The sequence below is a fragment of the Calonectris borealis genome, chromosome 2 (genome assembly GCF_964195595.1).
Source record: "Calonectris borealis chromosome 2, bCalBor7.hap1.2, whole genome shotgun sequence".
Classification (NCBI taxonomy): Eukaryota; Metazoa; Chordata; class Aves; order Procellariiformes; family Procellariidae; genus Calonectris; species Calonectris borealis.
This window is the reverse complement of record NC_134313.1, coordinates 36,447,060-36,474,277: the sequence shown is the minus strand read 5'-3', so window position 1 is coordinate 36,474,277 and position 27,218 is coordinate 36,447,060. Positions and strand designations below refer to the sequence as shown.

Below are 27,218 nucleotides of genomic sequence, written 5' to 3'. Positions count from 1 at the left end.
AGTGTTTGGCACTCGTAGGTCCATTCTTCAATCCCAGCATTGAACGAGAGAGGTAAATATAGAGACTAAGTTACACATAAGAATTTAAAAAGCAACCCTCAGAAAACAACAGCAAACAAGCCAAATAATGAGCCTGGTTGTGTTGATTTAAACCATTTGCAAAACTGCAGTTCTGAGTTGTTCTTGTATTAACCACAGACCAGATGCCAGGCTTCCTTTCCTATTTTGAGAAATTCATCATAGCTAGAAACTGCTTCTACAGGAGATGGAGAGACAGGCCTAAAACACAATGCAAACACAATGAATTCACTACTCAAAACCAAATCATCAGTTTCAAAAAGAAGCACCCTCAGGTAGCAGAATTCATTCCTCAGATTTCATCCAAGACCTCATGAAGAAGGCAGGTTGGCACCACACCCCAGTACACTTCCTTCATTTTAGCTCCTCTCCCTCTCTGAAAATGTGCATTGATTTTCCTGGTCTGTGCTACTAGGACTAGTGATGAAAGTTACAGTTTAGTGAGATTTCTGTTCCATAGTTATAAACCATATACATGCATCAATTCATAAAGCCAGAAGGGAATCTGAGTTGGTCTAGCCTATCCTCCTGTATGTCCTACTATGATAGTGCTGTCCTGGTGTGTTGACCAGAGAAATCCTATCCTGCTCCACGGAATGTTAGAGACATGTAGCAGCTTCTTTCCATGGGTAAGCATTTTTCTGCTCAGAACTCATTCTTTGTCATCTGAATTTGTGTACCTTCAGATTTTTGCTATTGGTTCTTATTATGTCTCTCTCAGCTAGATCAAAGAGTCCCTTAGGAACTAAAAATTTTTTCTTCATAAGTACTTTGACAGAGTCAAGTCAGCTCCCGGTTTTTTCCTTTAGACATTACACCAAACGAGCTTTCAAGTCTCTCACCAGAAGGCATTTCCCCCCACTTCCTCCAGCAAATACTTTTTTTGTGGCTGTTTTCTGAACTTACCTCAGTGTTTCCACATCCCTTTAAAAATGCTGACATCAGGACTAGATGAATTCTTCTGGCATCAGCTTGACCAATGACCAATGCCATATACAAGGATATACCTTGTAACTCATACTTACTATTAGCTGTGGCATTTATGGTCAAGTACTGTAATGGGAACTCTTATTCAGTCGCTCATCTTACATGACTCCTGATCAGTTACTTACTTTCAAGCTAAAATTCTCCGTTTTGTCAGTACGGCTTTGATCCGTTGTTCCTTGATGAATAATTGTGCATTTAGCTGTGTCAGGATGGACTTTGTTGAATCAGTTAGGCTTACCGCATTTTATTCTACAGCTTACCACCATTTAACACTCTGCTGGTCTTTGTGCTATCAGCAAATATTATCGAGAGATGATTTTATGCTTACTTCCAGACCAGTGATGAACACACTCCGTATAACCCAAGACTGAAAATAAAAACTGAATTTTGACGTGTTTATTTCTGTATAGTGTAGAAAAAGAGCAAGAGTCTATCGTGTACTGGAACAGATTTCTCAGGATAACTCAGGAAATGCTGTATATATAATAAAAATAAAAGGCCAGGTCACATTTTCTGCCCTAGTCTCCAGTTTTGTGTAAACTAATGATAGGATTGAAATGGGGATATTTATATGTGCCAAGAAGACACTGCAGGTCAAGCTATCTGATTTCTGTGCAGATTAAGTATGTGGACCCTCCTTTTTGAGCCTAGTTTACGGCATGCTCAAAATCCATGGCCTTCTCACACTTCTTTGGCAGATTAGGTTTAAGGAATACATATGAGATCAAAGTCTTGAACTCTGTATATTAGTCCGCTGCATTCTCAAAAGAGCTAACAAAGGAGAAAAGGAAAAAAAAGGGATACCTAGCCCACAATTCTGTTATAATGTGAGAATAAAGTTGAATATTGCCAGCAATGTAAACTATCAAACTTGAAGCTGCGAGCTTTCAGTACTATATATCTCGTTAATGCAGAATACTGTGGTCTGCTGAAATGAAATGTTTGAAAGAGTCCAAAGAGATCTTGCCTACTCATGGTGGGTTGACTCTGAGTGGCAGCTAAGCCCCCACCCAGCTGCTCGCTCACCCCCCCCCCCCAGCAGATGGAGGAGAGAACTGGAATGGCAAAAGTGAGAAAAACTCATGGTTTGATAAAGACAGTTTAATAAGTGGAGAAAAAGGAGATAAAACCAAGTGATGCATAGGCAATCACTCACCACCTCCCAGCAGCAGACCAATGCTCAGCTACTCTCCAAGTGATGGTTACCTTGGAAAAACTCCCTTCCTGCTTTATTGCTGAACATAATGTTATATGGCATGGAATATCTCTTTGGCCAGTTAGGGTCGGCTGTCCCAGCTGCGTCCCCTCCCAACCTCTTGCCCACCCCAGCCTGCTTGCATTGGGGCAGAGAGAGAAACAAAGAAGGCCTTGACTCTGCGCAAGCACTATTGGGCAAAACAGTGGTGTGTTATCAACACTGTCTTTGTCACAAATCTGAACTGTAGCATCATACAGGCTGCTATGAAGAAAATTAACTCTATCCCAGCCAGATCCAGTATACTACTGGGCAACAATGGAGCAATAACAGGTACTGAATTCAGATTATGAAAGCAAGTGGTCAGATTGCTAACAGCTCTGCTCTAGCCTCAGTGGGTGCTTACCTTACCTGGCTATAGAGTACATAAAGTTGTAAACAGCTGTATATTCTGAATTCAATGGCCTGAGACTGTAGATTGTTATAACTAACTATGAATGGCCACTTCCTCTAAACAATACTGTGTTTCTTTCAAGAAAATAAAAGATATCTGTATAATAAATATATCTTTCCACATGAGACAAACAAAGGCTTTCTTATAACACGAGTTGTGATTCACTGAACTTGTACTGCTTTTTTTAAAAATAGGTTTTTATATGAAACCAATTTGTCTTTATTGCCTTGCAGTCTTAAACTTCATGCTTTACTTGCTTCAGTATTTGAAAATCAATTATTTCAAAGGATTAATGTTATGAAGAGTTAGTTGCACAGATTACCCTAAAAAATTGTTCAAAACATTCAAACTGCTTGAAATTATTTAGGGTGGCCTTGCTTAGATGTAAAACAATGACTATCCTTACATCTTACTCTTTTATTAGCTTACCAGCTCATTTTAATTCTCAAAACTCACGTACCTATATACTACTCACTGTATAGTAGCAGCCTGCACTGTCTCAATGACAGGATATTAAATACCCCGCACTCCATTTCCATTTAGTGTAGAAAGGAATCTAGGTCTGTTGCATCCAGAAATGGAATTAAGTTATCAGAGAACATTGATTTCAACATTGAGAAATGTTGTGGCTTTGATGAAAAATTTAATTGTGGAGGAAAGTTAAAATAAAAATAAGATAGAATGTCATCTCTTAATTTCAAATAGAGTATTAGAAATACGAGACAAAATTAAGTTTTGAAAATTCAGGTTTCTGCATCATCCTCACTCAACTGTGATGTTATTACTGGCCAAAACCACTTGGTTCTGTTCCCATAGCTTAGCTAAAAGTTTATTTGTTGATATATGATCCCAGAAAACTCATTCTCTTAGTTGGGATAGGAAAACAGCTTAGACATCCAGCCCTTCCTCTGGAAAGGTTTTCTAAAGGCTCCATTGCTGTGGTCAGACTTTTGTGTCTGGGCTCATAATCCGGGAAGGGCAAAGCCATGAATCCCCCAAAGTTATTATTTTATATAAAGTGACCTGTTTTCAGGCTGTTATTCCAACCAGGGAGGCTGGCAAGAGAGATGAGGGTTATACCTACCTGTACTATAATAGGCTCTTCCCACTAAGCTCCTGAAAGCTGAAACACTGGATTTTCTATCTTATAAATATCCAATTTAAGAAGAAAAAAGGGTCAGGTAATCCATGAATTTAAGTGATGCCGGGATCCCCTTACAAGCAGAATCCTTTGGACCTTTCTAAGTAAGTTTTACATTCCATCGCCTGAAACGTTTCCTTGAATTATTTCTTGCAGAGTTCAGCGTGTTGAACAATGGGATTTGAAGTTTGGAGGAGGAAGATTTGGACACACTGGAATTATTTGAGGCGTGAACATCAGGCAGGCGAACGGCCATGGTCCACAGACTCTCAGCGCTCTTCAGGGCCAGACCCAGCATATTTCACTCACCTTGGTGACTACTCCCAGGGTCTGCATCGGAGCAGTTCCCGGGGTGCATACGCTGAGCACTGCAGAGGCAGGTACCCGCTGCCTGCTCCGAGGCCCCACTGCAATGCCTCCCCCGACCCACGCGCTTAGATTATGTCCGGGGAAAGTCAGGGTGGAGAGAAGGCAGGAAGGAGGGCTGCGGGGCACCTGCTTCTTGTCCCTGTATGGGGGACAAGGCTGGGAGACAGACAGAGTGTATACCAGCCTCAGGAGCTCAAAAGTTCAGAAGTGATTTTCTAAATAGTGAAATATTTTTGCCAGTAGTTATATCAAATGGATCAGAAGATTAGAGAAAGTAGGCGGTAGGGCATCTTATTAATCTAACTGTACCGATTGAAAATTACATTATTCTGAATTTTGCTCTTTTCTATATCTGCCAGAAACAGGATATCCTGAACCCAAGGTTTCCACACATGAAAAAACATCAAATCACATTACAAATATTCAGGTAAAGGAGCTCTGTCTTATGACAAGTCATATTCACTTCTCATTATTATTTATCAACAGTGTCCATCTTCAATGAGAAATTTTTAATTCCTTGTTCAGTTTGAAGGAAGTACACAGGATGGTTTTGAAAAGTGGCTTTGTGTTCTTCCATTTAGTATTAAATCTGGTTTTCTTTTTTTTTTCCCTGAGGAAAGAAGCACCACTTCTTTATATTCTCTTGAAATATTTTTTTCTCACTAGTTCTGATGAAACTTCACTACTTCTGATGAAGGAGGAAGTGGAGATGCCAACATTTGATGCTGATTCAGAGGCACCCACCACATGTTGTAAAAGCTGCTGCCTAAAAGGGATTATGTGTTCCTTGAACTATTATACGCTTAAGATGATGTGAATAAACGTCCAAATTCCAAAATGATTAAAAAAGTAGAAATACTCCCACAGAAAAGAAAAAAAACAGAACCAAAAAGAAAGTTGATGAAATGGAACCAATTCATGCCAAATTTTGCCAACACATTTTATATGAATAGGATGTCAGATGTCCTTGAGTTATTTATACAACTAGTCTACAAATAAGAACTGTCAGTACCAGAAAAAATGGGTTTCCTCTGCTTATTTTTTAGTTCCAGAACATTTACAAACCTGTAGCAAAGAATAATCCAAAAAGACTGTCGTGTTCAGTAGATGATTATACAATGAAGAATCGGAAGACTAGTTTGTTCTGCTATAATTTAGAGCAGCATTGAGGCTGATTAAGTCATGCTAGAGACGGTACAGACCATACACGATGTGCAGTCTTCTTTGACCTCATCTTCTAGATCCTAGCTCAGAGAGTGAAAAACATCTGAAAGCAGACCAACTTTCCAGAGCTTTCTTAGTCAGATAGAGACGTGATGGTCACTTTTCGCTGAGGCTAGTTTCGGTTGTCACTATTCTCAAACATCTCTTTGAAATACATTTAATAGCTTCAGGTCACTATTCAGTTTTTGTGTAAAGTGTAAATTATTATCTCCTTCTTGCTTTGAAAGGTTCAGAAAAGAAAAGTTAGACCCTTAACTTCACTAGTCCTTGGCATTTATCAGAGGATTTTTTTTAATTCACGAAGGACCATAGTGGCAGAAAATCTGAATTTAATGATCCAGGAATTACTGAACCAAACTATTTCATAATATATCGCAGTTCAGTTTCAGTATAACCCTAAGCTTTATTGCATTCTTCTCTTCAGAAGCATATCTGCCTTAGGCATACTATTTTTGACAGTCTAGAATACATCTTCCATAAACCTAAATTCATATGGTAAGCTCTTATTCTTAAATCCAATTTTATCCTTATTTTGGGAGAAAAACTAAAGATAAGGATGAATTTCTACACTTGCCCTTAGCTGCTTCAGAAAAAGGAATGCAAACTGACAAAGCTTCTTTATTTCTACTTATTATTCTAATTACTTATCCACAGTTTGGATCATGATTGCTTCTATTTATACTGGGAGCCTACACATTGCACTATTTCTGCATGACTGCTTGTCAAACCGACACCTCAAACAACGATAAACAGCTCCCTTTCATAATTAGAAATTCAGAATTTTTCAGGGCAAAGAAGTGAAACATATTTTTTAGATAGAAGGTGACTGAGCTGCGAATTGGAACTGTATACCTCAAATTTAGTAATAGAGACAGCTAGAAGTAAAACAATGTCCCAAAATAAAGATCAGGGCTCACAGTACATAAAGTAAACTTTTAGTAATAAAGCATATTTACACACGTGAAGTAGTCAAAGTTTTTAACATGTTATGCAGCATGCAGCTATGCTCTGTAGGCGTACTTTAGAAGTACTTCAAATGATCCTGTTCTGACTAAAAGGTTACCCACAATTAGCATCAAATGAATGGGTTTTTTCACTAGGGAGAACAACAAAATTGTGTATAGGTAGCTCTGCCTCTGTTTTGAAGGGTCATGTGAAATACCAGCTTTCATTTACAAACAAACCAACATTTTTGGTCTTGTTATAAAGCCTTTACACACGGTACAGTTAGGAAAACAAAACCTGCACATCATTGCACGTTAGGAAACGATGCAGTTAAGTCGAAGTGACAGTCAAGTTTCCATCTGAAAATTAGGGCAGCTAATGGGGAGCATTGACACAAACTGTTTTTAGCCTCCGCGTAAGAACCTGACGTGCCAGTGACATGCCCTACAGGTCTGACTCACAGGCTGCTCTGCGTGACAAACTTCCTCCTTCACACACTGCGGAGCAAAGTAGCACTAAGGAATTACTTGAGAGAAAGTTTGTCAACCCCTACAAATTTTGGCAGAAAGGCAGGCACAAACGATTTTAAGAGAGCAGTACTTGATTTCCTTCCAAGGAAGCTAACGTAATGCAGTCCACTTGTTAAGAGCCTGCTGTGCCGAGGTGTTGAGAGCACTCCAGTTCAATGGGCTGCAGTCAGCGTGGGATGCTGAGCACATTTCAAGTTGCGCCCCGAATCCTGCAAGCATCCAATATGCTCACAAGAGTTCTAGCAGCCATCCCGAAGATTTGCACATAACCCACGGCCACACAAAAAGAAGGTTGGAGCATATGGCAAGATTTTTAATTGCTCCGAAAGACATCAGAGAACTTTACATGCAACCGCAAAATATTACATATCCAAATGCTTCAAAGCTGTTTGTAAAATATCACTATCATGCTGGGATGGGACTGATCCTGCTGTCATTCTCCTTCTGCTTCTGTAACCCCCTGTTGAGAATTTGAGAGCGCATTGGCCCCGCATCTCTTCTAAATGCGATGGCATTTATTGGAAAATACCAACAGAGAAAACACGGAGCTGTAGTTAGAGGATGCTGATGTAAGTGTAACTCCATCAGACACTAACGAAGGTATATGCATACAATTACAATATTTTGCAGGTTCAGATTTGTCCTGTCATCTACCCAGTCTGTCTGCTCCAGCTTAGCAGCCTCAGTAAGGTGAGCATGCTCCCGAACAGGTGATGTGACACCTGCGAAATTCCCCTCTTGTCCCCAGCCCCTTCCTCCCCCATTCGCCCTGCGTGAACAACCAGCCCTGAATATGCTATCTAATCCTAGAAGTTCCTTCTAGGACTAACTTACTGCCAGTTTTGGTCAGACAGCTGCTTTATCTTACCTTATACTCAGGGCTCAGAGTCGCACCCACTTTGACTGACAACAAGAAGCAAATTGCATTACCCCGTTAATCTTTGAGATTGTCACAACGATTCAGATTGTGGCATGTTGGCAGTATGGTTAAACTCAGAGCTTCCGCTCCAAAAGTGAATGTCCCTTACACTTTAGATAAAGGAAAGCCTTTGCTAAGCCCTTACTACAGCAATGGTTACACAGATATTTCTTTTGGTGCCAATATCTGCTTAAGCAGTTCTTCTCCACTCCTTTTCTCTCCACTCCCCCATCACCATTCCAGCCTTTGCGTGGCTCCATTAATTATGCTGCTACAACTGTCTATCAGGACATATCAGTGACCGGCCTACAACTAATTTGCCAGGAAAAAAGAAGTTATATTTAATGTTGGTCAGTTTTCCCATCTCATTCATCCTACAGGCCTGGAGAGTTGCACCAAGACAAGGGGTGGCGTGTCAGGTGTGCATGTTAGCGTCAGTGCTAACGGATGGTCTGTGCAACCATGCCCGATGAACTACATTAGAAACATGATTCATCGGGAAAGTTAATTCAGTTATACAGGCTGACTCACAACAGGAACCACAGGTTTATTGTGGAATAGTGCAATTGCTGTTCTCTACAGAATACCAAGGCTAGTTTGGCAAGACGGCTAAGCCAATCTAACACCGTGTCACGGCTAAAATTAGCTGTCCAATCTCTCCCCTCCCACCCCAGGAACATGCTTCTACCCCTGGTCTTCCACCACCATGGGCACCTGATCAACCCTCAAGTGGAGCTGTAAATCTATTCACATATTTTCGCAGGGTTCATTTTTTCTAGGTCTAGACCTCTGAACCAAGTTCCCGTGGGGCCAGGTGCCTGTGCAAAGGAGCCAGGGTGACCATGCAGTCAGGAGCAAGGTGGTAGGAGAGGGGTGAGACCACCTCTTTTGGTAGCAGCTAGCAATTAAGTTGATTTAGCTTTAGTGTCAAACTACATAATGACTAATGAAACACAAAGAAGTACTACCTGTCTGTCAGTCAATCCTCCAGTAAGCATAAAAGTGTAGGAAGGTTCATTCTCCTGGCTTAACCTGGTGGCATGTGTTAGAACTGGGCAAAGAAAGAGGATTAATTTCTGCTGAGCCGAGAGTTTTGGGAGGATAAGAGGCATGGCTCATTAGCTCCACTAGGTATAGGGGAGGGGAAGGTGGCTTTTCACCTAGGGGCTTAGGTAAACACCAAAATTTGCAGGGAAGTGCTTTAAGCAGTCAAGCTTGAGAGGAAACATCAGACTAAAGTTTGCATCTTAGCTGTCTTTTTAACTAACAGTGGAGATACATTCTATGGAAATTACACATTAAATCTGTTTAGTCTCTATCCTGTGCAGGTTGTCATTTTTTATAGCCTTTCATCAATTCTTTGGTAAAAGGTTTCTGAAATGCAACTTCTCTCAGTCGGTGGTTTGACAATACAGAGACTTTGGCAGTAATACCAACTATAGAGTAAGAAAGCTGATTCAGCATCTCTCTTAGCCTGAGATTTCCCACTTCTTATAACTGCCTATGCACTAAATGAGAGAAGCTAGGCTGTACAGATGAAGAAAGTCTTGTAATAAAATATTATGGTGCTTGGAAGCATGCTCTTCTACTCTGAATATCTAGATCTAGTGGAAGGTGTCCCTGCCCATGGCAGGGGGGTTGGAACTAGATGATCTTTAAGGTCCCTTCCAGCCCAAACCATTCTATGATTCTATGACGATTCTATGATTATTCTATGAACATAGACACAGGAACAACAACAACAAAAAAGAATTGGAGTAAATTGAGGGGAAAAAAAGATTTTTTTTGTGCCTGCGGCACTGTGCAGGCAACAGCTTAAGGTTCCCAGCAGGGGAGGAGACAGCTGCCTGACTCTATAGGTGGTCATCTGGGAGAAGAAAGACCTGGATTTCTTTTTCTGCTATTAAGATTTGTTGTCTATTTTATCTGAAGTTTTATTTTCTAAATATATGAACAGTTTTAGGTAATTTTAAGGTATAACAGTAAGGTGTGTTTGGAATTAAGCTACCATTAATATGATAGGAGCCTAATTGTTTATAGGGTGAGGTACAGACCCATAGCTCTTGCAGCTTACAGTTAGTCAGAACATTGGAGGCTTTATTAGCACCTGTTTTTAAGTAGTTAGCTCTTTGACTGGCTATAACTCTAAAGACCTCTTTAAAGTCAAAAGATCCAGTGAATTTCCTACCAATCTTTGAGGACTCCACAGAATGTGGCAAGAACTCAGACCATCTATGGGTAACACTCTGCATAGCCAGCGCTACCTCTATGGACATACAGCAACAAGCCTGATGGATATAACCTGAGAGGTCACTGAGAGCCTGAGCAGACCTCAGTGAGATGGGGGAGGAATTCGTTTAGCTTTTGTAGCCTGCATATAGGTTTAGCAATACACTGACCACCCCAGTTAGCTGCTTACAGCACTGCAAGTGGACTCGAAGCTAAGTGCTTCTTCACTGGTGACATGTTTTCGCCCAAACAAGGTCTGTCAAGCCAGTTTTTCTTTTTAATTCTTCTAATCGAAGATTTGGGGCTAAACTACTGCCATTATAAACGGGATGAAACTGTGACTTCTCTGTTGTGGAATCCAGCCCTTCAAAGATTAGGTGGTAATTCCAGGTTGTTTTCTTATCCAGTATTGCTTATTCACCTGTTACCAGCCCCACAATGTTTTCATTCAACAGAGAAAAATTTGCTTGATTCCTACCTCTCAACAAACAGAAATTAACTGGCTTGCTTGCAACCATGCATGAAGACATTAGACCCAGCTGCTGTATATCTACAGCAGGCCTCAAGTTAAGATTAAAGCAGTGTACAGTGCCAAGTAAATTGACCTAACCAGCAGTTTTCTCTGGAAAGAATACTGAACAGAACTGTAATATACCTCCTCTATTTTTCTTGCGTCAGCACTAAAGATAACATTAGGTATTTACTCCACATCACTTACTTACAAGGAAGAAAAAGTATGCATGGGAAAGTGTAGCACGGAGCTGAAGTGGTAAGAGAAGACTGGCGAAATGCAGGTTTGCGGGAAGGAATCTGGGACAGAAATAATGAAGGGCATTAAACCCTTTCCTTTGGTATTCGCTTTCTCCAGGGCTACACCACACAGTAACACTCACGCTTAACGATTTCACGCCGCTTCCCCGTGCAAGCACAGCACCAGCAGCAGAAAGCCCCCACGTCCCACCGACGTCCTCACCTGCCCCCCTGAGGCTGGGTTTCCACGCGGTCCCCGCTCCGGCAGCCAGCATGGCGCTGCCGGCAGAGAGTACTAATTACAGCAGCGTGGGTCTGTAGTGCTCACACCTGCCTACCCAGACTGAAACTTGCAACTTCCTTCAAGGGGCCTCCTCCAGACATCACATTTGAACAGCTGTCAATCACCCTGGGCCCCGGGGCCAGATTCGTGCAGGTGACCTACAAGTGAAATATTTTCCCCTACTAATCCCTAGTAGCCATCGAGGGCTCTCTTTAACAAGGTAAGATGTCACTATGTCAAACAAAAATGGTACTAATTTCTGGTTACGAGGCGAAAGTTAAATTTTGTTTCCTAATAATTATTTCTATCAAAGAAGAAGACGACCGAATCAGTGACCCGTCCTTTACCTTTAGTTTTCTTTGAGCCCTCTGTTCCTTGGGACAGCAATAGCCATGGGAATCATGGCTCTCTAGGGCCCGGCAGCTCCGCAGCCCGGCAAATCTGCTGTCTCACTTCGCCTGCGGTTATGCTCTAGTGAACAAAGAGCAGCAAGAAAGCTGAGCATTGAATGTCCAAGGGGACCAGGGACCAAAGGACACGCCATCTCCCCACTTTGGAGGGGCGATAACAGGACAGGCAAAATCTGTCTGCTAAATATGGTCTGGAGATGGCATCATCACTGGGGACTTCTTAACCAATACTGCAGTCACTTGTAAGGCAGAAAACCAAACCAAAACATGAGCTTGGAAGCATATTAATGTTTAGATATTCATAGCCCAGCTGATATGTCAAACCATGTACTTGCTCCTTCTGCCAATAAAATTATAAGGATCTAGATACTTGGAATTACATATGAGAGAGAAATCTTAATGAATTCAATATGACACCTTTATGTTGCTTATTCTATACGACTACTCCAATACATATATTTAAAACATAAAGGTATTCCTTCTGTGGGTAGACAAAAATATGCCTATTGTCCCTCTGTTGAAAAAACAGCTTATGTGGCAATTTTTAGCTAGATTTGGTTTAAAAATGAACTATGCACATAGAAAAAATACATCCTTTTCTAAAGAGAGACTTTCAAAGAGCCTTATGAAAATTAGCTATGCATTTGGGCCAAAAATCTTACAAAAATAACTTGGAAACAAAATACTGGCATTCGTTCTTGGATTACTCTCAAACAGAGGCTTCTGACGATAATAGTATGCAGCACTTGCATGATATGGACAATTGCCTTGGGACTGAGTAATCAATTCTGCAAAGCACTAAAAATGTTGAAGATCAGCACTTTGCAGGATACCGCCGATACTCTTTCTGGGACCAGTTAGTTGCTGAGACACCCAAACTGACTTAGTGCTACTGATATATTTCAAATGTTAAATATGATCTGCAGATCTGAATACTACTTTATTAAATGACAGTTCCTTCAAGCATCTACAGATAAATCCTTTTAAGTCCCTCCTGCAACAGACCAGTGTTTATAAGTATACAAAAATTCTTCAAGAAAAGATGTGGATTAACTTTGTAGGTCAAGGTATATGCACCATGCAAAATTGTGTTTTACTGGAGACAGTTAAATCTGTTGTTTGGGAGTGGATTAATCAATTTTATAGAGAAAACACTTAGGAAAAAATAACCAGGTAGATGTTTGTGGCTTAAGAAGATCTAATGGTAAATAAAGGATCTATTTCATAAAGCATATATGGACTACAGCCATTTTACAATTGTCATAGATTGTTTAATTATTCAGAACAACTATCACCAGTTTTTCCTATTCAGCTGCAATACTTCCAAAACAAGCTACTACTTACAGATTAAAGAGGTGTTCCAGATGAGTAACTAGACTCCAGAAACTTTATGGTGAAGATTTAGAAAAGGATTTGCAAGAGTAGCTGTGTCAGTGCTAGTTGACTTTCAAACACCTGCCCATGGCTTGACTTTTCAGAAAATACTTGCTCAGTTCTGAAAAATCAGTTTTTCTGATGACTTTTTTTTAAACCGAAGCACCTACAATCACAAGTCACTTGAAAAATCTATTCTCTCTTCCTACTAATGCTTTTTGATAACTACACTTTTTGCACTTCTATCTACCAGTAGTGAAACATCGAAGAGAGAGTTTCTAAAACTGAATCTTGTCAGCCAATACATCATTGGTATGCCACTTAAATAGCTTCACTCTTGGCATGCTAAATTTTCATGCTCTGATAAGATTTTGGCATGATCCTTTTATTATTCTTGCAAAGAACACAAATAATTAAATCATAAAGCACTCAGTTTTCTTGGTATTGTTCCCAAACAAAGGCAATGTGACTATATGCAAAACATCACTACTGCTATTACAATGTAAATAAGGCAATAAAACCCGAATAAAGAGATAAAAAGTAAATCACTACAGCGTATGAACTCTGCAAAAACTAAGTGGTCAGCTTCGTCATCTCCTGAAAATAGGGAATAATAAAAACTGCTTTAAAATGCCTATATAAAGGCTGAAGAAGTAAGTGGCTTTCCTTACGAAGTTTCTCAAACTCTCTTCTACGGCACAATCGGCTTTGTGTGTGTTTGGGGAAAAAGGGTCCAAAAGCTTCATGAATTATTCAAGAAATCCAGAAGTATTACAGAGGATGTGTCCCAGAACACTTTGTCCCTGGCTCAGAGCCTCTGCTCAGCAGCACAGACTAAAGGAGCGGATGAGGCCCTCTATAGACAGATAGGAGCAGCCTCACGTTCACAAGCCCTGGTCCTCATGGGGGACTTCAACCACCCCAATATCTGTTGGATACAGCAAGGGCATAAGCAATCTGGGAGGTTCCTGGAATGCATTGATGATAACTTCCTTCTCCAAGCAATAGAGGAGCCAATGAGGAGAGGTGCTATGCTGGACCTTGTTCTCACCAACAAGGAGGGGCTGATGGGGAATGAGAAGCTCAAGGGCAGCCTTGGCTGCAGTGACCATGAAATGGTGGAGTTCAAGATCCTCAGGGCACCGAGAAGGGCGCACAGCAAGCTCGCTAGCCTGGACTGCAGGAGAGCAGACTTTGGCCTCTTCAGGGATCTGCTTAGTAGAGTACCATGGGATAAAGCCCTGGAGGGAAGAGGGACCCAAGAAAGTTGATTAATATTCAAAGATCACCTCCCCCAAGCTCAGGAGCGATGCAGCCCAACAAAGAGGAAGTCAGGCAAAAACGCCAGGAGGCCTGCATGGATGAACAAGGAGCTCCTGGACAAACTCAAACACAAAAAGGAAGCCTTTTTGAGGGTGGAAGAGGGTGGAAGCAAGGACAGGTAGCCTGTGAGGAATACAGAGAAATTGTCCAGAGAAAGCGGCCAGGGATCAGGTTAGGAAAGCTAAAGCCCTGACAGAATTAAATCTGGCCAGGGATGTCAAGGGCAACAAGAAAAGCTTCTATAGGTACATCAGTGATAAAAGGAAGACTAGGGAAAATGTGGGCCCTCTCCAGAATGAAACGGGAGAGCTGGTTAACCGGGATATGGAGAAAGCTGAGGTGCTCAACGACTTTTTTGCCTCGGTCTTCACCAGCAAGTGCTCAAGCAACACTGCCCAAATCACGGAAGGCAAAGGCAGGGACTGGGAGAATGAAGAACTGCCCACTGTAGGAGAAGATCAGGTTCAAGACCATCTAAGGAACCTGAAGATGCACAAGTCCATGGGACCTGATGAGATCCATCCGCAGGTCCTGAGGGAACTGGCGGATGAAGTTGCTAAGCCACTATCCATTATATTTGAGAAGTCATGGCAGTCTGGTGAAGTTCCCACTGATTGGAAAAGGGGAAATATAACCCCCATTTTGAAAAAGGGAAAAAAGGAAGACCCGAGGAACTACAGGCCAGTCAGTCTCACCTCTGTGCCCGGGAAGATCATGGAGCAGATCCTGCTAGAAACTATGTTAAGGCACATGGAAAATAAGGAGGTGCTTGGTGACAGCCAACATGGCTTCACTAAGGGCAAATCATGCCTGACAAATTTGGTGGCCTTCTATGATGGGGTTACAGCATTGATGGATAAGGGAAAAGAACTGACGTCATCTACCTGGGCTCGTGCAAAGCATTTGACACTGTCCCGCACGACATCCTTGTCTCTAAATTGGAGAGACATGATGGATTTGATGGATGGACCACTCGGTGGATAAGGAATTAGCTGGATAGTTGCACTCAAAGGGTTGTGATCAACGGCTCGATGTCCAAGTGGAGACCAGTGATGAATGGCGCTCCTCAGGGGTCGGTATTGGGACAGGCGCTGTTTAGCATCTTTGTCGGTGACACGGACAGTGGGATTGAGTGCACCCTCAGCAAGTTTGCTGATGACACCAAGCTGTGAGGTGCGGTCAACATGCTGGAGAGAAGTTGGCCATCCAGAGGGACCTTGACAGGCTTGAGAGGTGGGCCTGTGTGAACCTCATGAAGTACAACAAGCCCAAGTGCAAGGTCCTGCACATAGGTCAGGGCAATCTCAAGCACAAATACAGGCTGGATTGAGAACAGCCCTGAGGAGAAGGACTTGGGGGTACTGGTGGATGAAAAGCTGGACATGAGCCGACAATGTGCACTTGCAGCCCAGAAGGCCAACTGTATCCTGGGCTGCACCAAAAGAAGCGTGGCCAGCAGGTCGAGGGAGGTGATTCTGCCCCTCTACTCTGCTCTGGTGAGACCCCACCTGGAGTACTGCATCCAGCTCTGGATGTCCAACATAAGAAGGACATAGATCTGTTGGAGTGAATCCAGAGGAGGTCCACGAAGATGATCAGGGCTGAAGCACCTCTCCTATGAAGACAGGCTGAGAGAGTTGGGGTTGTTCAGCCTGGAGAAGAGAAGGCTCTGGGGAGACCTTATAGCAGCCTTCCAGTACCTGAAGGGGGCCTCCAAGAAAGTTGAAGAGGGACTTTTTGCAAGGGCCTGTAATGAGAGGACAAGAGGTAATGGCTTTAAACTGAAAGAGGGTAGATTTAGATTAGATATAAGGAAGAAATTCTTCACTATGAGGGTGGTGAGGCACTGGAACAGGTTGCTCAGAGAAGTTGTGGATGCCCCATCCCTGGAAGTGTTCAAGGCCAGGTTGGATGGGGCTTTGAGCAACCTGGTCTAGCAGAAGGTGTCCCTGCCCATGGCAGGGGAGTTGGAACTAGATGAGCTTTAAGGCCCCTTCCAACTCAAACCATTCTATGATTCTATTATATTCTGAGGCTCTATAGTTGGTGCCTACTGGTGATTATTTTCTTTGCACAGATATCCAGCACCCGCTCGCTTTCTTCCCCTAAGTGCCAGTGTAGGTGCAGAGGAGCAGTTTTCTCCGCACTCCTCTTTTGCCATGCTCTCTCTTTCCATTCTGTTCTCTCTGGACACATGGATCAAGCAGAAAAGGCAAACGCTCCAGGCCACAAACTGCTTTGTTCCTGCCTGTCAGTGGGATGCACACATGGAAAATTCTGGGTTATGACTGGAAGTCACCACCTACCTGTCGCTCTGATACCATTGTATAAATTGTGAACAGGGACTATAGTACAGAAACAGATATAACTACTTGGTGTGTCGTTGGAGCCAGCTCTGGGCAGCTCCTTTTTCAGCTACAAATTTATCCAAATTATGTGTCTGAGATAACTAACTGTATCTGCTGCCAAGACAGTCACAGCCTATGGAAAGGAACTCAGAACTGGGGCTAGCAACCTAACACACAAGTATAGCCTATTTCATAGAGCTTCAAGTGCTTGATTAGACATAGTCCATAAAACTGTAAAACTGAAGACTGAAAAACATAGGGGCATTGGCTATGAGATTGCCTACGCAACCTTGGTACGGTCCTTTATGTATGTGCAATATGGCACAACCTTTAAATACATGATCATTCCATTCCTGTCCAATGCCACTCACAAGATGGGCATATTGAAAAGAGCAGCTCTTTTCCAAACTTGTCCCATCACAAATCCAAAGTTTCATGATAAAGGAAGTGGCAAATTGAAAGGATGCTCTGGTATAAGGGAAAGCAGCAGAGCCCACTAAGTAGAGCACTGTACCAGGGTTTATACTTCCAGGTTTGTCACCAGGTTTGCTGACTTTTGCCAAGATGCTGAGCATACTCGTGCCCCATTTCCTTATCTGTAACATAAGAAGAATGATATCAACTTTCTTGGCAAAGTATCTGAGATACACCAGTGAAAAGTGCTATGCAACACACCTCATACAACCCTCCCTTGTCAGTGGAAAGATTGAAAAAACTCCACACCTTTCAGTTTAAACAAATCTAAACATTCCTAGTCCTTGGATCGCACCTGGAACTATTTATTACCAAGATCTGATCCTGTGATGGGATTAGTTCAGCCTCAGTGTTACAGTAACTCCACTGTGGTTTCACTCTTGTAACAGGGAATAAAAATACATACTTCTGGAGTTATGTTTCATATTAGATGGTGAACATATTTGTATGAGCCCTCATTTTCCCATTCACTTCAGAGGATCCCATTACAGAGTTTTGTATGGTTATTTTCTACTTCTGCATTGGGTCAAGCTTTCCCCAGGGTACACTTCTAATTCATGGTCTTCTACATTATTATTACCCTTTTGACCTAAATGATTAGCCAAAGTTTGAGGCCCTGAGGGCTGTTTCTATTAGGAGGAGAAAATTATGAAGTCAAGCATCATTTAGGCATATCTAGTTAAAAAATCACCTCCGAAGTCACCCACCCCCAACAACACTCTTGGTTCCTTGAATGCAGGAGATAGATACACCACAACAAAATATCTCTGCCATCCCTTCTTGAAGCCTTTTCAGCCAGCACTGAGACCTTTGTGGGACTGTCATAGTGCTTATCAAATTCTTTTTTTCACTTTCTTTTCCTCCTTTGAGCTATGCTTTTTCTCCTGCTTTATCTGTTTTTCTTTCTTTTCCATTTGTCCTTCTCTTTCAGACATACCCAATTTCCACAGAGATTCATTTAATATCCAGTCATACCCTTCTTCCACCTAGTTCAAATGCCTGAGTGTCCCCACATATCCTTTTGTTTCAGGAGGTGAAATGTGCCTGAGATTAGGGTGGAGGCTGCTATTGTTTGAACTGCTGCTAGCATGAGCTTACCTGTTCCTCAAAGGAAGGATGTAACATTCACCAAGTTCCACAGTATATCACCCAAAGACGCATGCCAAAAGTTTGCATTTTTGGAATGCTGTGGAGACCCTTCTGGTTTGCCTACGTACCCCACTCAGCTGGCTCCAGAGCCTGCAGCCAAACCAACACTTCTGCTGGTTGTGCCAGCGGTGTGAGTGAAGGAAGCAGTCCTGTCCTCCCCCAGGCTCGTCTCCCGCACTGCTTGCAGGATAAACAGCTGCAATAGCTCAAAGGAAAGCGTTGGTAGAGGGTCAGGAATGAGAAGCCAAGAGTGGGGGAAGGCAGGATGGCGCTTTTGGCATTGGTGTCAGCACACCTGGCTTGAAGTATTCATCAAACTGGCCTCGTCCATCGAAATCTCCCTGAGCCTTGTGCAAGCAGAAATGCTTGTAAAGTAGATGCCAGTAGCTGCTAGTTCTAATCTGAGCATCACTATCTGGAAAAGCAGTGAATTTTTAAGTTTTTAAATTATGACGTTATGAGCATAAAGTCTCAACACCTTCTACTCGACATATTTAAATATCTATGCAAATGAATTAGAGAACATAACAGGAAACATGCTTGTGATGAACTCTACCTTGATCCTACACCGACACAAGGGGTTTTTGGTATTTCATAGTCTTAGTAGCTGGAACCCTTAAAAATTTTAAGAAGGTTGGAATCTCCAAAAGACCGCTATGAAAGAGAAGTACAATTTAAAGAGTGACTTGCCCAACGTTAATGGTGGCATTTGTGGCAAAGCACCCTTGTGCCCACATCCCCATCTCCTAGCCCATCTGATCACAGTGCTTTCCTCACAACGGGAGTCCAACTATTATCTTCAAAGGGGAAAACCCTGTGTGAGTAAGCTGTAAAAAGAGCTAGAGAGAAGCACATCAGAGAATGCCCTGCTATTATTTCCTCTTGCAGATGCACATTTTCAAATAAATCTCCTGCATCAGTTCTTGAGGCAATACACGCAGCATTCTCTAAACTACTTAAGCAGTTGTGCTATACCTATAACCCCAATCTGTAACACAAATATTAAAGCGGAAAAAGCGTGCATAAAATCTATATTACCACATTAATCTCAAAAGGACATTTGGCTAATATAAAATTCAGCATCATCTTCATTGATGGTTCAGGGAAATAAAGTTGTAATAAATTGCTGCAAGGCAAAGTACTAATGCTTGAATGAGGCTATGCAATTAAGATGTAACTTTTTAAATCACCTTTGAGGTTAAATGTAGAAGAATTATGAGTAAAAGGGCAATTAAATGCCAGACTTTTCAATCTAAGGTCTCCTCATCAAAGATTCAGTTACCTAAATTGTTTTTCACTATTTCAGAGGAAGAGCTGGGTGCAACAATATTTCATCCCCCACAAGAGGAAGTAAAGAATACTCTTTCAAACAAAAGCATTACCAGGCTATCAAAATCTTTACAAAGAAAAACAAACTAATCAAGATTGATCTACTAGGGCTCTCAAGTTCCCAAATTCCTAGATGTTAACATCAGGTTATAAAAGGGAAAAGAAGTGTAAAATGTAGCCATCATCTTCATATCACAACCTCAAGTAATATATATCTTAATGAAACGTGAGTTGCATGAGCAGTGTACTTGATATTTCTATAATCTGTAACTTTTTATATAAATTTACATGCTGTGCTTAAAAATACTTTCCTTCTGAAATCTTTTAAGATTTATTTTTGAGGAAAAACATGGATCCACTTATGCTCTGATCCTGCAGACCCTTACGTATCTGACTGATTTTAGTGTATATAATGTCTGTACTGAGTAAAGCTATTCAAATTTAAGTGTTTTCAAGACTGTGAAGCCAATTTAAGTTTTCTTCAAGGGACGCATGAAAAATCTAATACTTACTGACTGAAAAATTAAACTAGCTGCAAGCTACAGTTGTGCATGAAAATTATAAAAATATGCTTTGCACAGTATTTAAAACAGTAACCTTCTTTCTACATTTCCGTTCTCTTTCCAAATGACAATGTGCTAGTACATTGCTATAAATCAATATCAGAATTTTGTATTGTCATACCACATTCCATCCAAAGTTTCCAAGGCATGTTAAGATGCAGCAATTTAATAACCTTACTTGTTTTGTGAGGTTTTGTGCCTCTATTTCTAGCAGAAAAAAATGGTGAAAAAGGAATACAAGGAAAAAGGAATATAAGAAAAGAGGTTTCCCACCCAAGATCAGTAATATTTCGATTACTGAGCTGTAAGATTTAGACTACTATATCTGCATCAGATAAACAAATAAAGACCACTTGCAATTTTCCCTTGGGCAGAATGAAGAAGGGAGAAAAGAAAGAAAGAAGGAAGCACATTTGACAGATGCTAGTCACATCACTTACTGCATGACTGAAAAGACCTTAGAAGGCATATCTATACCAAAATAACTAAATAAATTCAAAATTCACACCAGTTTGTTGCAAGAGCTCACAGTTTTTATTTTAAACTAGGAATGTGCTATTTTGCTCTGATTTAAAATAGCCATGCACAACCCTCCTTTAAAAAAATACCACACTGAAAAATGTTCCCTTAAGATACACAAGACAAAACTGATTCTCTTACTGATTGAAGTTAAACCAAAGTATCTCTAATTATAAACTTACTTCCAGAGTGGATAAAAGAAGAGTTTAGGAAGATGGGAGAAAAAGAAGTATATTAAAATGTCATGCTTTTTACCTTGTGCAAAATGTACATCTTTACCTTCTCTTCATTTACACCATTAACCCTGTAGCAACTGTTGCAACAGTACTGCCATGAGTTTAATTGTACATCAGTTTAAAACAAGTAATGTTACTTACTGCTGCCATTTGCATCAGAATAAAAATTCAGTTCTCTGATTTTCAAAAAAACTTACAAGCCTGCTCACAGAGCTGTTTACAGTGGCCTTTCCAGCTTAACATTTCTGAGATACGTAGGCAGCTTTCCTGACACATGGAAAAGAGTGCAAATTACTTGAGTATTCAGCATCATAAAACACAGTCACTGATATAAAAGCTGAAAATGTGCATACCAGCTTTTTATTGTGCGTTTACAGCCCAATTGAAGTTTATGAATAAAGTTCCATTAAAAGTTAAATTATTACATATTGGGTATGCTGGCATTATATTAGCACTAAACTAAAAAACACAGTCAACTGCATTTCTACTTGCTGTATGCAATTGAGCTTCTCTGCGTACATCTGTAATTTTTAAAAATTCCTCCTGCTTCTACAACAACCTTCTGCTAATTTTCTTCAATTTTCTGCTCCACTAACTTAAAAGTCATTTCCTTAAGAAAACAGATGACAGACAACCTGAGTGACTGATTATATTGTGCCATCACTTTGTTTTTTCTCTGAGGCCTTGGTTTAAGAGGATGGATGTTAGTGTAAATGACAGAAAGGGGAGCTTCGCATAGGATTTCACTTCTGTTCAAAGACAAGCTAATGCAACCTCGCTGAGGCGCAATCAACTTGACAAATGGATGCTGTGCAGTCCTGTGCCTCCCACTGAAACCCGAGAGTCTGATTTACACAATATTCCCCCTGTAAACGGAGGGAAGCCCAAATTCCAATCAGACTTAACGCTGCTCGGCTGTATAATGGGTTGATCTGATAATTCCTCCCATATAATGAAATCTGATAATAGTGGGAAAAAATACATCAGAGAGAATGGAATACATTAATGAACTTGTAAAAATACACTTAAGTCTTAACAGATTTAATAAACAGAGGAGGGATGGCTCAAACCGGCAGTCTTCATATGTGGTCAGCAGTTCTCGGGTTTAACAATGAAGCTGACTGAAAATACAGAGTTTCTATTTACAATTGACTGCATCCACCACACCTTTTTTCAGATGGCCAGGAAAAGAAAAAAAAGCATTTAAATATCAAAGTAAGCTTTGTAATATGTTTACATGTCTTGCCTTGTTCTGTTTCCCCTTCAAACTAAACTAATTCTGTGATACAAGCTGTTTTCTCAGGGAAATGTGAGTCAGATAGAAATGTTTTCCTACCCGAGAAACAGCATTTCATTTACTAACTGGAAAAAATAGGAAACATTTGCTTTCAGACTTTTAAGATTTTTTTGGAATTGAAAAACAAAGACAATTCCATTTCAAAACACTTTTCACACAAGTTCGACAGCTGGCACGAAAGTTAACTAAATGTTTACACTGGAAAAATGTCACAGAAATGTCTATTAAAATCAGTATTTTTTGTGTCATAATAAACGACTCGGATTGTCATTGTTCTCTACAAATAAACATTTTGCCTTAGCAGCTACAATTGTGACCAGAAGCTGTTCTCACACATACACGAGTTGAGTAGTGCAGGATTTTTAGGGTTTTATTTACTTTGCTGTTGTCACAAATAAAAGAAAAAAAGAAAAAAACTTATGCAAACATTTCATGCTGAAGTGAATGGATTTCAACAGCTGCTGATTTGGTGACATCGAGAACCCCAGTGGAGATGTCCTGCTGAATTAACGTCTTGGAAATGTTAAAAAGAAACTTCAAACAGCCCTTGTTTAGCAGGCGGTCGAGGCTCGCTCTCGGTGGGGATCATGTGAAGACTAGCAGAGCAGTCACTCAGTCATGAATCAGACTTGTCAATAGTTGCCTATTTTCTCAACAGGTGTCTCAATCACACGCCATAATCCTTCCCCCCATAGGCTTCTGTTTAACAGAAATCGCTATCGCACAGGACACTGGTTTTGCTTATATGAGACATATATCGATTTCTTAATAACCAGCTCCCTCCTACAGTCTCTACTGAACTTTATACTTGGTCTAAACATGTCTCTCTCGCCTATGTGAGCTAGCAGGGGAAGTATGAGAACTGTAACACAGGAGCGAGGAAGCATTTAATCCTTTGTTATTGCTGCAGATAAGCACTGCAAACGTGAAACGATCATCCACTGTTTTGTCAGATAATTATAAAATGCTATTATATTGAGGTACCCTTTGTGAATCACTATGCAGTAATCGCTTGGTACTCGGATAGAAAAAGGCATCACTGACATAAACGATCTTACTGTAAATAAATTTTTTGTAATTAAATTAATTTTGTTAAGTTTTGAAATCCTCATTTCTTTTATATGACTCATACGTACATGTAATTACAAAAGTATATTAAGTCCTACGGGTCACAGCTGTCAGAATCCTGAAGAAATACAAGTATTCACAGAAAATTTAAAATTACATACAGTTTTTACTCTATTAAAAAGTGTTTATCTCTATGTTAGAGCTATGCTCTTTGAGCCACATCAGTATTAAGCAACACAACAGAAAGATTTAGAGAAATTTTTCTTGGCTTTTCTGTCAAAAAGCAACAAATGAGTAAATATTCTACAACACTTACTAAGCTTGCACAAATGATATCATTTATGATGTGAATTAGAACCAACTTTGTATCCCAAAACTGCTCTGGGCTTCCTGTTGTTACCTTTGTTTTCCAACATATATGTACATGAAATACTGATGATCTGAAGTAATCTTTTGTATTTTCAGGCCAGTCTCTTCCTGTATCAGTGGAAGAAGTATGTTTGTAAAATAATGTGGGTAGGTTGGTAGCAGCATGCTTCACTTTTATAGTAACAGCTCCTATAGAAACCACAGCTTCTGCATGACTCGCAAATTCAACATGAAAGGAGATGTACCAAAAAATATATCAGCTTTATGCAATGTTTTGAGATCATAAACCCCCTTGTATCAGACTTTACAAAAAAGTTTCCTAAGGAAGGTAAACTCTCCAAATGTAGCATACAATTTAATAATTTCCAAATACCTTTGAAATTCATGTCAAATTAAGTTAGACAGTAAAACTAGTGCAGTTTGATCATTCCAGCTGTATGTCAAAATTCTTCCACATTGTTGGATAACATGAAAGTGCAGCACCAGTTCCTGTCACCCTCAATTTAAAAACTTTTGATATACTACCTCTGAGCATGGAGTTGTTTAAATACTATCTCTAACATCAGTAAACTGCATGTACCACCTGCACCGTGACTTGAATTACTGAAACACAACACTACACAATTAAAGAGATCATCTCAGATTTCAGCAGAAAAAACATTGTACTGAAGAAATTTATATCAAAAGAAAATATTTTAAATATATTTCAAATGTGAAATATAATTTGATTGTATATCTGATATATACACAGATTATTAATTTATACAGGATAAACCATAGTGACAAGTTGTTTTAAATATGTTGATAGATGCATATAGTCTGGGCCAGATCTTGAAAATGCTATGTAACTGAGTGACTTTACGTACAAGTAATCCCTGTGAATTAATTTTAACTACTCGCATAAGTGCTTTGTAATTTGACATACAAGTTTTTGTAATTTCTATAAGAATGAACATAAATATATACATTACTTCCTATGTTGTACAGACAGCATGTCAGTATATTTTTTTTGCTCTGAGGTAATTTGTAAGAATTTTGTTCCTACTCATAGCCTTAATTTTATTTTATTCAACATTGTATAAGTATTTTGACATAAGACTGGATTAATCAATTGGTTTCAACAGGACTGCTCAGAGGTACGCTGCTTCCTGTGCATTTGTAGACAGAAGATTTGCATTTTTTAAGATTTATTCTCTCTGTAATTTTTGACACTATGTAAGGATATTACGCAGAGAATATGTCAGATGATTATTTAGAGAACACAAATACATCCTCAGCAAATGCAACCTTTAATGACATTTACTTACGAAACTCACCGGGCACTGATTGATTGCTTATGAACAGGAGCCCAGTCTCATACAGACCACATTCATCAAAAACATCCTAATCATACCAACATATTAACATTTTGAACTTTACTCCCAGTACTCAAGGAATGCAACTCATGAAATAATGAAATTTAGGGGAAATTGAATCTTGTTTTCTATATGTAAAGACCTACTTTCAACACAGATAATGCATTCTTGCTGCATTCTCTGCTTTCTCCCCAGCAAAGAGCAATTGATAAAAAAGCAGCTATTTTGGAGCAAAACCCTAATGTTGACATGTAATAATTGTAAAAATGGAACTTTGCAACGATGCAAGTTCCACCTCATTCAGATGCCGCTCATATATTCCAGAAAAAAGGACAAAATTAAAAAATGGAACAAACTACACCAGCAAAAGTAATGCAAAGGCTACAACAGCAAACCCTTAGACACATAGTCAGAACGGTATCAAGAAACAGGAAAGTGTTATTACCCGTAGAGATAGCATTGATATTCTAGAACTTGACCATGCTTAGCTCTAAGCTCCAAAGTTTAAAAGGTATATTGACAGATTAGACGGTTCTGAAAAAGAATTAGAAGAATAAGGTGAGTATGTAAAATCTTCCCTCTATTTCAAGACTAAAGAAGCTTAAGTTATTCTGCTTATGAGAGAAGGTGTGGGTAACCTAACAGTGGACCTGCAGTACCTACAATGAGAAAGATTTGCAGGGAGACATCTCAAAAGTAACGACAAAGACAAAAACAAGATCTTGTAAAATGTAGAGAAAGATCAGACAAGAAGTAAGATACACAACTTCTCTTAGACTACAGCAGGATAAGAGTGATATTGAGCCTTTTCTTTCTTCTGCCAGACAAGGAACGTAATGGAAAGTTCAGCTGCAAACTCTGAAACTCTTTAGCAAGTTTCCAGCGCCAATGCACTACACCAGCGTATTCACACTGTCCATTTCAAGACCTGAAAGGACTTTTCTGACTTCTTTGTATAATAGAAACCAAAGCATGTCACCTGGTTATACCACTCTTAGCTGACAACTTGGGTTGCTTACCTTCTAATTTCTACTTGAAATGGAGAACGTGATCGGGAATGCAGAAGTACATAACATACGCCCTAGAGTCCCGTTCCATCTAATAAAGACCATCCCTGTCAAAATTGCACTCCTGCTCAAACCATCAGTCAAATACCAGTCTTTGATACTCTGGGCTGCTGCTCTTTCAATTGTGAAATGATTTATGATCTGGAACAAGGTTTTAGAAGAGAGGTCTAGAAGAGAAATAAGGGGCATTACCCAAAGGGAGACCTATGAGACACTGTGGCTCTTCAAGATACAACCCAGCACACGTATCTGTTCTTAGGACAAGGGCCATGGATTCCTGTGAATCCAACAATGAGCCCTTACTTTTCTATACTTCCGTCCACCTCTTCTTCTAAAACTATAAACAAAATTTTCCCCTTCAGCCACTTTTGGCCAGCAGGAGGCAATGGGCATGCAAGTACCAGCTACTATGACTTGTAAAAGAAAATAGAAAGAGCAAAAGGGAGTTCAAATTACAAATTATTCATTGTACTGTAAAAATTGTGATATGGCTGGAAGCTGCAGCTTTCATGCAGTTTGGACATTAAAAACTAACTGTAGGAACATCAGTTCTTAGTATGACTGTGTTCAGAGATGCCATGTTTTACTCTCATGCACTTAGACAAGATCCCAGCCAAAACAAAGATGGGATACCAAACCCAAGCAACGTAGCTATGTTTGGTATTTCACCTCAGATCAACCTCCATTCACATCAGTTGAACTTGCATTTCTGACTGTCTGTACATCTGCACAGACCGATCATCAGGTAATCTAATGGGATGACTCATATGCAGACCTACATCAGTATGAAAATGTTTACAGGATCAGGACTTTTGGACAGAATTTCTTAATGAACTAGTGCTGTGAATACTCATCTGGTATCATTACAAACTGAATGAGTAAAGCTTCTGCAAAAGATAAAGCATGCATCCATTTAAAAGCTGTTGGTGCTCTTTGTTTCTGAACACTGTAGTTTAAGATATCTCAAATCAAAAGTCCAGAATCGAAGGGTATATTTGAAATGTAGCCTTTAATTTTTCTCTCAAGGCTTTAATTTGTACCTTAGACTTCAGATGCCAGTCCATATTATTTTTGAAGCTTCATGATTAACCTTTAACTTTACTAAAAGTGTTCAGATATCATGAGTGCTACTATCCTGTTACTCGCGGCACTGTCCTTAGGCTGCTGATGGAACACATCTTGCCTAAATATCTCAGCAAGTGATAACCTTTGAAACAACTTCTGGCAGGCTGT

The 27,218-nt window shown here is 40.2% G+C and overlaps 1 protein-coding gene across 11 annotated transcripts in view; it reads right to left on the bottom strand.

The window, feature by feature from the left end:
* STAU2 (staufen double-stranded RNA binding protein 2) overlaps window positions 1–27,218 on the bottom strand; it is a 175,771-nt gene that overhangs the window by 23,635 nt on the left and 124,918 nt on the right. Inside the window, exon 14 of one of the 11 annotated variants that reach the window (XM_075141646.1) lies at window positions 23,464–23,671. The exons of the other annotated variants lie outside the window; for them this stretch is intronic. Coding sequence (XP_074997747.1) covers window positions 23,591–23,671 — 81 coding nt within the window. The 3' untranslated portion in view covers window positions 23,464–23,590. Of the gene's footprint in view, window positions 1–23,463; window positions 23,672–27,218 lie in introns of those variants that run through there. 11 annotated transcript variants of the gene reach the window in all.